General features: G+C 40.4%; 2 protein-coding genes across 2 annotated transcripts; one reads left to right on the top strand and one right to left on the bottom strand.

The window, feature by feature from the left end:
- The first annotated feature begins 774 nt into the window (after positions 1-774).
- LOC113065929 (gap junction delta-4 protein-like) lies at positions 775-2412 on the top strand. Its single transcript, XM_026237464.1, has 2 exons — positions 775-838; positions 1238-2412. Exons 1-2 carry the CDS (start codon positions 775-777, stop codon positions 2410-2412), a joined length of 1239 nt encoding a protein of 412 aa, XP_026093249.1.
- An 8210-nt stretch (positions 2413-10622) lies between these two features.
- On the bottom strand, positions 10623-13445 carry LOC113066053 (frizzled-8-like). The gene has a single exon (XM_026237649.1). The coding sequence runs from the start codon at positions 13108-13110 to the stop codon at positions 11350-11352; it is 1761 nt and encodes a 586-aa protein (XP_026093434.1). The 5' UTR covers positions 13111-13445; the 3' UTR covers positions 10623-11349.
- Between the last annotated feature and the right edge of the window lie 778 nt (positions 13446-14223).

Here is a 14223-nt window from a genome sequence, read left to right as displayed (position 1 = left end):
CAGCACCCAACAGAGCACTTAGATACAAGTATGTAAATGACTTCAGTATCCAAAAATGTTCAAATAAATGCACCATGTTGAAATTCCTAAGGATTCTACCACCCAAGACCTCATGTGACTGACAGAGGGGAAGTCGTGGCCTAATGGTTAGAGAGTTTGACTCCTAACCCTAAGGTTGTGGGTTTGCGTCTCGGGCATAAATGGCTGCCCACTGCTCCGGGTGTGTGTGTGTGTGTGCATGCACTTTTGATGGGTTAAATACAGAGCAGGAATTCTGAGTATGGGTCACCATACTTGGCTGTATGTCACGTCACTTCACTTTGAACTGTCATTGAAATGCTTTCCATCAGACATGATAATTGAATTTGATATCTGATCCAGCTAGTTATTCTCCTGTAAGGACAGACAGAGCCCAAACACCACACCAAGACTGACATGCCTCTGGTGGGTAAGAATAGCCTCACAATAGAGCTCACATCTCTCGTCTTCTGTTGTCTGAGAACAGTTGTTGTCAGGACAGAAGCAGAGGGAAGATGGGAAACCAGGTTGGTGGACACGCGTGAGTCGTGCTGTTGCGGATTTCAGCTGACCTGCTGTGTAGGACCTGACCAGGAATTTGAGTGCTTGTAAATAGCGCTTATTCTAAATGCCTGCTTGGACTGAGTTTAATACAGACTGTAAAATAGTGTTTCTTGTGTGGAATCAAGTGGGCTGTGAGTTGACCAGGATATTCTGTGCAGTAGTCTCCGGGGTTGGAGGACTAAATCTGCTGGCATGGCTAAACAGACTGCATCTGAAATTATCTTCATAACACTGAACCACAACGTCACCCTTATAGGTATGTACACGCTTCCGATATTTTCAAACGCATTCATACAGTAGCTCCAAATGCGATTGAGCACTTAAGTGCAAAACTTCAATGTCTAAACGACATTGTATTTGAATTTCAAAACATTTGTTTGAAAGATAGCACATCTGTACATTGAAAATGTTTCACAGAAACATCTGTTAGAGTTAGTTAGAGTTTGATATAGAGTTGGAAATCAAATGCAAAACTGATATGACCCTGCCAACATTGGGGCATATCTTATATGTTGTCATTAAAGTAATATCGAAGTTCCATTCATCAAAATTTTATTCAATTAACTTGACATTAAGTAAATTTCTAGACCAATTTAAAGGAACATTATGAATGCTAAGTCAAACTGACAAAGAACTGTGTGTTTATGCTCCTTAGGGAAAGCATGGCTTGTCCTGGTGATATTCCTAAGGATCCTGATCTTGCTGTTTGCTGGTTATCCCCTCTTCCGGGATGAGCAGGAAAGATTTGTTTGTAACACCATTCAGCCCGGTTGTGCCAATGTGTGCTACGACATGTTTGCCCCTCTCTCCCTTTTCCGATTCTGGCTGGTGCAGCTCACCACCCTGTGCCTTCCCTATATGATGTTTGTCACTTATGTGATCCACAAACTGACTGCTGATAGCAGAACTTCTGAGTCCATAAAAGCGGACTCTATCTATAAGATCCATCAAGAACCATTCAGAAAATCATCTCTTTGTAAGACTGTTGTTAAAGCTGGGAAGGGCCAGGTGCAGTACTTCACAGGAGCCTACATCTTGCATCTGTTGCTTCGGATACTTATAGAAGCTGGATTTGGAGCTGCACATTATTACTTGTTTGGCTTCCAAATCCCCAAACGCTTCATGTGTCAGCAGCCACCTTGCACAACAACAGTGGACTGCTACATCTCTAGACCCACTGAGAAAACCATCATGTTGAACTTCATGTTGGGGGCAGCCACTCTGTCCTTGTTGCTAAATGTGTGCGACCTAATTTGTGGCGTCATGCGCTCCGTGAGGCAAAAAAGCAAAGGAAAGATGCTAGTAGAGAAGATGTACGCAGAGGAGCAGTACTACTTGTCAGGGAATGGAAATCAAGGAGTGGACGCCAGCATCCAGCCAACTCGAGATGTGATGGGACCAGGAGGTTACGGCAAAAGAGGGACCAGAAAATCAAGTGGCTATGAAGCTGCTTCCATTTTTTTGGTTGATGACCCTCCACCAACCTCAAGACTTGGAGGAATGCCTGGCTCCAACAACAATGATGATAGCAGCAGCTACCAACCCAACCAAGAAGAGGGGATGGTAAGAGAGGGCAGTGAAGTGGCATTGTGCCCCAGAGGGCCTTTGGGGACTCCTAGATCCATTAAAGTTAGCAAACGCAGTCGTCTCAAACCTCCACCGCCACCACAAAGAGACAAACTAGCTACTCAAGGTGCAATTGATGTCTCAGGAGCAACAGCTGTGTGCACCAGAAGATTAGGGCAATATACTCTGGTAGAAATGACCACCGGTGAGGACATACCAACTTGCAATGGAGATGGACAAGAGAAGAGGTCGGAATGGGTTTGACTGTCTCGCCAGATGACTAAGAATTTGACTTTTAGCTTTCATTTTGAAGCATTGAAAGAAGAAAAGACGTGATTAGAATAGATTGCTTGGAGAAACAAGGTGAAATGAGAGGTATTATTAGATATCAGGGGCGGACTGGCCATCTGGAGCACCGGGACTTTTCCCGGTGGGCCTCTGGCCAACGTGGGCTGGCCCAACCAGTACACAAATATATATATATATATATATATATATATATATATATATATATATATATATATATATATATATATATATATATATATATATATATATATATATATAATTTTATTTTTATTTTTTAATGACGGAAATCATAATATTACATCTCTTTTCTATGCAAATGAATCAGTGAGTCGATCACGCGGCTGACAAGGAGTGTGTTTTGTTTGCATGAGTGTTTTGCCCTCACTGCCTGTTTAGTTTGGTCTACTCCATCACGTATCTTGAAGCACGCACCCTTTCACGTCGTCACATTTACAGAGAGAGAGAGACAGATTTATCCGGTACAGCAAATTTCTCTGAGCAGTATAAGTTCACTTTAAAACATAACCGACTGTTTTTTATGAGAATACTTACAGAGCCATTTATTTTGAGATAATTGTGTGTGTATGTGTTCAGTCAGAAGTTATGATACGTGAAAGATGAATTAATTCTGTGTATGCGCATTGTCTGAAATGCTTATCTCAGCACGTGCTTTGAATGAGTGCGTGCAAATTGTTTAAAACGTTTGAATCGGCAAGATTTAGAAACAAGTGCAAACGATCAACTACGTTCCATTTCACCCCTTCAAGCGAGTGAATAATGTGAATCAAGTTAGCAATTTTATATCACTATTTAAGATATATTATATTATATATATATTATATATTTTGGAGCCCGACTGAAAATCACAACAGGGTCTCTGGCTAGCGGTTTTACGAGCCCTGCACCTCAGATCTATCCAGTTTGTGAAACACTGGTTTCCAAACTGGTTTTGTTCAACAAGATAAATGATCATTTTAAAAGATTGACTCAAAAGAATCATCTGTTCACGAATCGGATCATGAACTTGTATTACCGAGTCAAAGACTATGTATTATTGGACAATTTGAATAGGGGTGCTCCGATCACGATCGGCCGATCATTAATGCGCATCTCGTCAGTAAAGCCGGTTCTCTAATCAGCGGTTAATTCCATCAGGTGTGTGATTTCACATAGAGCAGCTGTTACTACACAGAGGCGTTGTTAACTGAGAAGATGCGCCAAAAAACGCTGAAAATTAAGTGGATTTGCGCATCTTCTCTATTAGCAACGGCTCTGTGTAGTAACAGCTGCCCTATGTGAAATCACACACCTGAGGGAATTAACCGCTGATTAGAAAACCGGCTTTACTGACGAGATGCGCATAATGATCTGCCGATTGTGATCGGAGCACCCCTAAATTTGAATAAATAAAGACTTCAAATTCATCTGTAAAGCACATGAAGCTATCGTTTCTATTTCATGCATGATTCGTATGGATCTGTTAACTGAGTGTGAGTTCTAGGAGAATGTTTGTGTCATGATGAGCATGTATCGCTCACTAGGAGACGCTAAATGAACAGCTGCTGCATGCAGGTTTTTTTTTTTTTTTTTCAATGGAGGATCAATTGCCTACGGAGCCCCTCTGGTCCCACTTTGTCAAAAAAAAAATATATATATATATAACTAACTCGTCGCCTCAAGATAAGTTAACTCGTTGCCTCAAGATACTAGTACTAGTAAATAAATAGAAACAGAACTGCAGCAAATTATATTACACTGAATATTAAAACAGATAATATTGCACAGAATGTGAAGTATTACATTGCACTACAGTACTGGGTACAGTTTAATAACAAAGGGTCCATGTGTCAGACACTTCACTATCTTGAGGCCACGATTTAACTTATCTTTAGGCCACGAGTTAGTTATATATTTTTTTTTTGACAAAGACCAAAGGGGTCTCCGTAGTTGCCCTATTGGTTAAAATCCCCAAACTGTATACTTAAGATCAACAGACAATCTGGGGAAGAGGAAGGAGCAAGAGAGTGGTGCTTAAATAAAAAAAAAACTAAATATAACAAAAAAGACCCTTTAACTAAAGTTAAAGAACTAAACTAACTATCAACAAAAAAGGTAGAAATAAACATATTCAGCGTACAAGACGCTATGATTAAACTATACTAACTGTAAACAAAAACATACAAAATGAGCACCACTACTAACACTAGTGCATCTAACACATCTCAGTAAACTACGTGTGCAAATGTAAGTCGCGACCTGCTTAACTGACTCACAAACTCTCCCGTCAGTCTACACAATGTTGAACGATGAACTGAGATGAAGATTTCATGACAGCAACAAACATTTAGCAAGCGCTGCAAACACAAAACACATTCAAGCACAGAAAAAGAGAACTGATCTAAGATCACAAAAGCAGCGAGCTCCAAACAATGATCAGTCGCTCAGACTGGTCTCTCAAACAAGACCGTCTTCACAGAGTGTGCAAACTCTCTTCCCAACCCAGAGTCTGTGTCCACCGCCACCATTGAAGTTAGAGCCATTCATAAACTACCCGGCGACAGGCGATTGGTGGCGCGATCCCAGACGTCAGCATCCTATGTCAGCTGATTGACAGGCGGACTCTCCAATCGAGCTTCACACCTGAAACAAATAAAGTACACAGACATACACGACAAGTATCCACCTGCCACTGATGTTTGTGTTAGCGCATTCTGTCTTTCTTTCACAGACCAGACGGACCTTGACTTGCCTTCCCCCTGCTACAATCAAGGGACACTGAAGGCCTTTCCAAAAACAGGTTTGTTGCAAAACACCCAGCGTCTCTGAGGTTAAGCCAAGACTGACATACGTTTTGCTTCAGAAGGGTCGGCCGCCAAGCAAGAACAACCCAGAAGGTACGAAGGTGCTTTAAAGGACTTCCAAAATCCTCTAGCCTGCAAAATCTCAGGAACTGTCGAGTGTCAGTCAACTGGACCCCATCATAAAGCAATTACTGCCCAGGCTGCTTTCGTATTTATGGAGGTAGCTTGTAACACTATTTCAAGGACCCACTGGGGCATGGTTCGGAGCTTTAGAACAAACACTTAAAATAATCCGGTGTAACACGAGAGCAAGATGAGGTGCGCCTTTCAGACTCTACGAAGCAAGCCGCTACATGCAAACGATAAATCATGCTGGCTTTGGACAGTCACCCAGACTGCAGCCCTCCTGTCCCCACAATGCCTCATGTCATGTGTCTCATTAAACACACCAGGGACTTCTGGGATTGCCTATTTACGAAGTTTCCTTATACATCACTGATGATGATTTGTTGTTGCCCTTTGCCGCAAGCAGCTAGGGATCTTTATTCTGATGTCAAATGATTTGGAAGTCACTGACTCTTTTGCATTGTTTTAATTCCATTACCTGACCAAATCACACTTCCTCTTAAAAGGGCAGAGAACTATATTACACATCTTGAAACATGAACTGCTTTATCTCAAAATGCAAGGCATTCAGATTCCAGTAATGGTCTGAGGAGTCAAATCTGGTGTTTTTGATTAGGAACATTTGTATTGTCGGTATGCCACCAGAAACAGGGTTGAGAAAACCTGCCATGGAGTGACATATGTAACACCCTAATAAACCTGGACAGATCATTCCCTCTAGTGGCCAGACATGCACACAACTCATGACTGAAGATGGACAATTATTCACTGTCCTTTTACATCTGCATTTACAGTATTGTTCAAAATAATAGCAGTACAATGTGACTAACCAGAATAATCAAGGTTTTTCGTATATTTTTTTATTGCTACGTGGCAAACAAGTTACCAGTAGGTTCAGTAGATTCTCAGAAAACAAATGAGACCCAGCATTCATGATATGCACGCCCTTAAGGCTGTGCAGTTGGGCAATTAGTTGAATTAGTTGAAAGGGGTGTGTTCAAAAAAATAGCAGTGTGGCATTCAATCACTGAGGTCATCAATTTTGTGAAGAAACAGGTGTGAATCAGGTGGCCCCTATTTAAGGATGAAGCCAACACTTGTTGAACATGCATTTGAAAGCTGAGGAAAATGGGTCGTTCAAGACATTGTTCAGAAGAACAGCGTACTTTGATTAAAAAGTTGATTAGAGTGGGGAAAACCTATAAAGAGGTGCAAAAAATGATAGGCTGTTCAGCTAAAATGATCTCCAATGCCTTAAAATGGAGAGCAAAACCAGAGAGACGTGGAAGAAAACGGAAGACAACCATCAAAATGGATAGAAGAATAACCAGAATGGCAAAGGCTCAGCCAATGATCACCTCCAGGATGATCAAAGACAGTCTGGAGTTACCTGTAAGTACTGTGACAGTTAGAAGACGTCTGTGTGAAGCTAATCTATTTTCAAGAATCCCCTGCAAAGTCCCTCTGTTAAAAAAAAGGCATATGCAGAAGAGGTTACAATTTGCTAAAGAACACATCAGCTGGCCTAAAGAGAAATGGAGAAACATTTTGTGGACTGATGAGAGTAAAATTGTTCTTTTTGGGTCCAAGGGCCACAGGCAGTTTGTGAGACGACCCCCAAACTCTGAATTCAAGCCACAGTACACAGTGAAGACAGTGAAGCATGGAGGTGCAAGCATCATGATATGGGCATGTTTCTCCTACTATGGTGTTGGGCCTATTTATCGCATACCAGGGATCATGGATCAGTTTGCATATGTTAAAATACTTGAAGAGGTCATGTTGCCCTATGCTGAAGAGGACATGCCCTTGAAATAGTTGTTTCAACAAGACAATGACCCAAAACACACTAGTAAACGGGCAAAGTCTTGGTTCCAAACCAACAAAATTAATGTTATGGAGTGGCCAGCCCAATCTCCAGACCTTAATCCAATTGAGAACTTGTGGGGTGATATCAAAAATGCTGTTTCTGAAGCAAAACCAAGAAATGTGAATGAATTGTGCAATGTTGTTAAAGAATCATGGAGTGGAATAACAGCTGAGAGGTGCCACAAGTTGGTTGACTCCATGCCACACAGATGTCAAGCAGTTTTAAAAAACTGTGGTCATACAACTAAATATTAGTTTAGTGATTCACAGGATTGCTAAATCCCAGAAAAAAAAAAAAATGTTTGTACAAAATAGTTTTGAGTTTGTACAGTCAAAGGTAGACACTGCTATTTTTTTGAACACACCCCTTTCAACTAATTGCCCAATTGCACAGCCTTAAGAGCGTGCATATCATGAATGCTGGGTCTCGTTTGTTTTCTGACAATCTACTGAACCTACTGGTAACTTGTTTGCCACGTAGCAATAAAAAATATACTAAAAACCTTGATTATTCTGGTTAGTCACATTGTACTGCTATTATTTTGAACAATACTGTAAGTTATTTCAAGACTGAGTGTCTTTTGATATTTCTTCAGGAGACTCAGGGAATGTATTTTTATATATTTGTTAATATAAATATACTGTCTGCAGGCCTACTGTAATACTAAAACTTCACTGTAATTGTAATCATTCTAAAATACAATTTACCTTTTTACTGTACACCATTGCATAGCATTACCATACAGGAAAGCTAATGGTGTTTTTAAAGACTACAACAAAGTTACAGTTTGTCAATTATCATTTCGATTCTTTTGGGGTATGAGAATTGTTCTCTAATCACTGTAAAGTTAGACAGTGCATAAGATTTAGATTTGTATAAATGTTTACCATATTGCAACTAAATTAATACATGTTAGTGCACATTTTGTTTTTAAAAGAAATACGAAATGAAAGTTTTATTTGAACACTGCACACTCAGTTTGTTCTTGATGTGAAATATTCAAGGTGAGATCTAATAGTAAAATAAAAATATGTTTTTGTAACTAAGGTAAAATAACAAATGAGACACCCTACGGTCTCGTGAACTTAAAGGGAAAGTTCACCCAAAAAAATCAAATTTGATGTTTATCTGCTTACTCACAGGGCATCCAAGATGTAGGTGACTTTGTTTCTTGATTAGAACACAAAACAAGATATTTTAACACAAACCGTTGCAGTCTATCACTCTATAATCTAAGTGGATGGGAATCACATCTAATAAATATAATATAATAATAATAATAATAATAATATATATATATATATATATATATATATATATATATATATATATATATTTATATATATATATATATATATATATATATTTTTTTTTTTTTTTTTTTTAAAGAAATTAAACCCTGCGGCTCGTGATGATACGCTGATGTGTGACGACACAAAATGATGATTCTGTGCAAGAAACTGAACAGTATTTATATAGTTTGTTGCTTCTGATTCAGCAGTGTCCGAACTGTTAGAACTCTCCTGAGCTCCTCCTGTGCGCGTTCTCAGCAGCAGGTGCGTGATGCGTCTTCTTTTCTCTAATGTGGAATAAAAAGTCCAGACATTGGATTGCTATTGATTTTTGCTTTCTGAGCATTAGCACTTTCTTGGGAAATGCTTCTCAGATAATATTTGTCACTCAGTTGTCTTTAGTATTTCTGTGAAGCGAACTGAATAACAAGTACTATACTTCTAGCAGAGTTACATCACAGAGACGTCTATTTGACATCTGCATGTGTTTTTTTTTTTGTGTTTGCTCATCTGCATTATAGGACGCTTCCTATAATGTCAGACATTTAGAAGATGTCTTTAAGATGTTTATGATTCAGAATGAATTAGAGGGTTGTACACAGCAGAAGCTTTCCAGATTAAGTGATCTTTAACAAGCATCTTGCAGACGTTTGTGTGCTGTATAGAAGTCTAAAGTCTTAACTGCTATTCATAATATTCATAAGCTCACCCAAGTAATAATATATAAATGCAAATAAAAATAGGCTAATAAAGAAATTACAAGTTTATACCCACACTTAACATTTCAAGACTTTCTAACAGGCTAAAAAGGTATCTGATCTCATGCAATGTACTTATTATGTCCTTGCCTATTGCCCACAGATTTGTGTAGAAATGTGAACATTAATTACAGCTACAAACTAATTATTAGGTGAAAACAACTTAAGAAAGTATCTGATAATATGCAGTTATTACAATATTTACAATTAGACGTTAAAATCCTAAAGTTAACTTTGTAAATAGTATCTGTAATTATTCACATTGACCGCTAGATAGAGACATAGCACAGAAAAAAAAACAGTTATTGTGGAATGAACTCTGAAATTTTAATTATTATAATTATTAGTTGTTGTTTTTTTTTTTTTTTTTTTTTAATAGATGGTTTAAATAGCATGCATTGGTTTCCATTTTTTCTTACCTTCTCTTCCAAAGTATTATGAATGCACCATAATGTTTTGTGTGTGTAAATGTGTTGATGGACATACAGCAAGTTATTTTTTAAGTTCTAAACAAGAATGGTGAAGTGTGTCAACTCATTTAAAAATAAAACATCAGGTAACACTTTAGAATAGGTAAAACTTTTTAGTTGCTTATTAGCATGCATATTACTAGAATATTAGCCATGTGTTAGTGCGAATTAAGAACATATTAATGTCTTATTCTACTTGACCATATTCTACATCCCTAATCTTACCCAATACCTAAACCTAACAACTACCTTATTAACTATTAATAAGCTGCAAATTAATGTCGTAGTTAATAGTTAACAAGTGTTACCTATTCTAAAGTGTTACCAAATATCCCTATGAAACGTTTAAACTAATTCTGTATCAGAAAAGTAATTAAACATAAGCACTCCGGTTTCCTTATATGAAATTAGTTGACTGATTGGTTTAGTTGTATGCTGACCATTTTACATTCGCTTAAAATACACAGAAATATTGCAACAAGACATCCCATTGAAAGTTACAAAAAAATATTAATAATAATTAACATGCAGTAATATGAGACAAACACCATTTTGCAACAATTTCAGTGTCTTTCTTTGTCTCAGAAGCTCCAATGGAGTTTCACAAAAAGGCTCTGTGGATTACAGGAACCACCTGTAGTTCTTCATTCACTGTCTCTGTGAGTGTTACTGTTAATACAGTTGAAATTCAAAAAGCTTTTTTAACAGTGTTCAAAACAAAACATGTCTGGGGCCCTGGAGCTTCAAATAATTTATATAACGTAGATCAAAAGACAAAAGTCTCAAATTAGACATTTAAAAAAAAAAAAAAAAAACTTGGCGCATCAGTCTAAAGGTTCTATCATGTAATCTTTATTGTAGACTTTAAAAGAAAGATCAAAGTTTCCCCAGATGAAAAGGACCAGTTTCCTGCATTTAAACCCCATCCCCCAGCCCCCTTTAAGTAAATTAAGTAGCAAGCACATGAAGGATTCAACAATTACGGAGATTCTCAAAGACGATCTCAGAAAGAGTTTCTCCCACAAAAGCATCTTCAATGGAATGACCACAAAGAGCCGACGCGGAGCACACATCACCAGAAGAACCCTCAGCACTAAAGCAGCACTTCAGGAAATTCAGATTCTTCAAAAAGAGTTTATTGTTAAAATAAAAGTCATATTTGGCATACTATATTTACAATAATTTTATAAATCATCTTTTATACACCATTTACAATTTTGAATAAATACATTTAACAATAAAAATAACCCGTATATAATAACATTAACGATAATAGGACACTAAAACATTACGACTTATTTAAACCATCTTTGATTGTTCAGACAATTCAAATCTCGTCTTCCAACAACGTGTAAAAGTAAATGACACGAAATGCTGCAAGTTGGGGACAGGTGTTACTCCACTAGGAAACATGTAATGCCCGGATTCTCCTTAAGAATGACCGATGTCCATATCAATAGAGTGGAATTGGCGAGAGGTAATTGTTTCTGCATCGCCGCATTGTTTCGAGCAGTTCGTCCGCTAACAGAAACCATCAACACGTTCATCTGTATGCAAACGACTGAGAGAGACCCCCTAACAATTAACAGGGCTTTCTTTTGTCACACCTGGGACAAAGGACAAAGGCATCTGCTTGGGGCAGGACACCGAGCTGGCGGTCCCGGTCCTCCACGTTAACCCCGTGCTCACGTCACTGTACATGGAGCCACCGGAGCCCTTGCTGCCCAAGCAGCAGCGCGTGCAGAAACTCCTCCAGGACTCCAGGGTCTTACCGGACCAGGTCCAAACTCCAGAGGTGATGCCCACCAGAAGGCACATGAAGTATTTGAGCATGAAGACGACATAGTCCGGCCTCCTCATCTCCTGCTCCAACAAACACGAACAGTTATGAGCGATCTCCCAGCTCTGTCTGTTATGCTGCTCGTAGAAGTAGCACGCCACGATGGTGGTGGCGGGAACCGTGTAGAGCACCGTGAAGATCCCGATTCGGATCATCAGCCTCTCGAGTTTGTCCGTTTTAGTGCCACCCTGCTTAATGACACTTCTGATCCTAAACAGCGACACGAATCCGGCCAAAAGAAACATGGTGCCGATGAACAGGTAGATCACTAGCGGCGCCAGCACGAAGCCCCGCAGGTTGTCCAAGTTCTGGTTGCCCACGTAGCAGATCCCGGCGACCGGGTCGCCGTCCACCGAGCTCAGCGCGAGCACGGCGATGGACTTCATGGACGGGATGACCCAGGCGGCCAGATGGAAGTACTGAGAGTAGCCCGCGATGGCCTCGTTGCCCCACTTCATGCCCGCCGCGAGGAACCAGGTGAGCGAGAGGATGACCCACCATATCGAGCTGGCCATCCCGAAGAAGTAGATTAACAAAAACACAACGGTGCACAACACGGGACCGGTGGTCTCGTAGTGAATGTGCTCCACGTCATACTCCCGGTTGCACGCCACTTTTTCGTGTCCGGCAATTAATCGCACGATATACCCGACCGACACAAACATATAACACGCCGAGAGGAAAACAATCGGGCGCTCGGGGTATTTAAAGCGCTCCATGTCGATTAGAAATGTAGCGACGGTGGCGAAGGTGGATATGAAGCATAACACCGACCAGAGTCCGATCCAGAAGACCGTGAAAGTCCGCTCGTCCTGGGTGAAATACGGGTTGTGACACGGTATGGCACAGTTCGGGATCTGACCTGTCTTGACGCGGTTGTACAGCGGGTGTCGGTCGCTGTTCACCACCACCATCGGCGCGCGACACTGGCAGCCCGGCTCGCAGGGTTTACTCGCTTTGGGTCGCCCGCTTTTCTTTGTGTGTGGATTAAAGGCTTTGCTGGGGTGGTTGGTGGGTTTGGACAGCACCGGCGAGACTGTAGTGGAGTCGGTTCGGTTGTAGTCCATGCACAGCGTGTCTGGTGTTCCCTGAACGGGCAGCATATCGCACCTCATTCGATCCGGCCAAGGGAAGCCGTACTGCCGCATGAGCGGGGCGCAGCCCGCCTTGGCTCGCTCGCACACGCTCCGGCACGGCGGCAGGGGCTTCTTATAGTCCTCAAGGCATATGGGGGTGTACATGCTGCACAAGAAGAACCTGAGATCCGGAGAGCACTGGATCTCCACCAGAGGCCAGAACTGGTGCACCTCCAAGCCGGCTTCATCCTGCGTGTCGTGGTTGAACTGGTTGGGCATGTTGGTGTAGTTGTAGCCGATGCCCTTGCACAGAGGAACGGCTATCTCCTGACAGGTGATGTCCTTGGCCGTGGTGCCGCTCGAGCGGGACAGCAGGGCGAGCGCGAGGAACAGGTAAATCCCCAACAGGTAGCACTCCATTCTCCCCCTCCCCCTGTCAACACAGACTGCAGCGCTGGAAACAGTTCAGATCTTGAAGAACAGACCCATCTCCGCTTCACTTGTTTGGCACGGAGTCGCGGTTGGTTTGCATTCAGAGAATGAATAGACCTCAGCCGGGCGCAGGCAACATGGCTGAGGGAATAAATGCAGGCGTCTTGTATTCCCTTTCCTTTTTTTCGCTCCAGCGATTTGTTCCAACATAAAGCTGCCTTTAAATAATCTAAACTCCTGTTAACCCCAAAAAAAAAAAAAAAAAAAAAAAAAAAGGACCTGCTGTAAACGCGTTTTCTACATTCGTGCTGCTCAGAAGAGCCTTTCTCATACAAATCAGCGCCGTGCAGTGGGATGCACTGAGTATAAACGACAGCCGAGTGGACACGCCCCCATGCGCCGATCGCCAATCACAAAGCGGCGAGGGCGGGTCGCTGGGATGTGTCAATCACGATTTCTCAGGGTATACAATTGCAGAAGGTTGTTTTTGAAAGGGAACACACATTACAACAGAGATACAAGTTTGTGCCTTAAGGAAAGAGATCACTCAAGAAACTAATTTAACGCATAGAATAAGCAGTTGAATCTCTAATGTATGTTTTTAAGTTATTTGATGTCTTTGTTTGGCAGTGTATATTATGAAATGTCTATAGCCTAGATGTGCTATACTGTGTCGAAATAGGAAATAGGATATCAGACAATCAACTATTATTAGCCTGTCCCCCCCCCCCCCTAAATTTTTGCATTTAATAGAATCAATTTAATTGAGTACATTTTGTATAATATCTGCTGTAAAATGGTCTTATTTTATTTATTTATTTACTTAATAGCAGGATATGAACATGATTTTTGATACAAATGTATATATATGCATAAGGTAAAAAGTGTAAAATTTTAGTGATTTGACTGGTCAAAATATATATATATATATATATATATATATATATATATATATATATATATATATATATATATATATATATAATTTTTTTTTTCCTTTTTAGCTTTTTGCATTTCACTTAAATATAACTGTGGTGTGACAAATAACTTTCTGAAAGTACAAATATACGTGTGGCCATAAAACTGCATGTACAGTATTCA

This window comes from Carassius auratus, chromosome 49 (assembly GCF_003368295.1).
Source record: "Carassius auratus strain Wakin chromosome 49, ASM336829v1, whole genome shotgun sequence".
NCBI classification, from domain to species: Eukaryota; Metazoa; Chordata; class Actinopteri; order Cypriniformes; family Cyprinidae; genus Carassius; species Carassius auratus.
The sequence above is the reverse complement of the archived record's forward strand: the minus strand, read 5'-3'. Positions and strand labels throughout refer to the sequence as shown.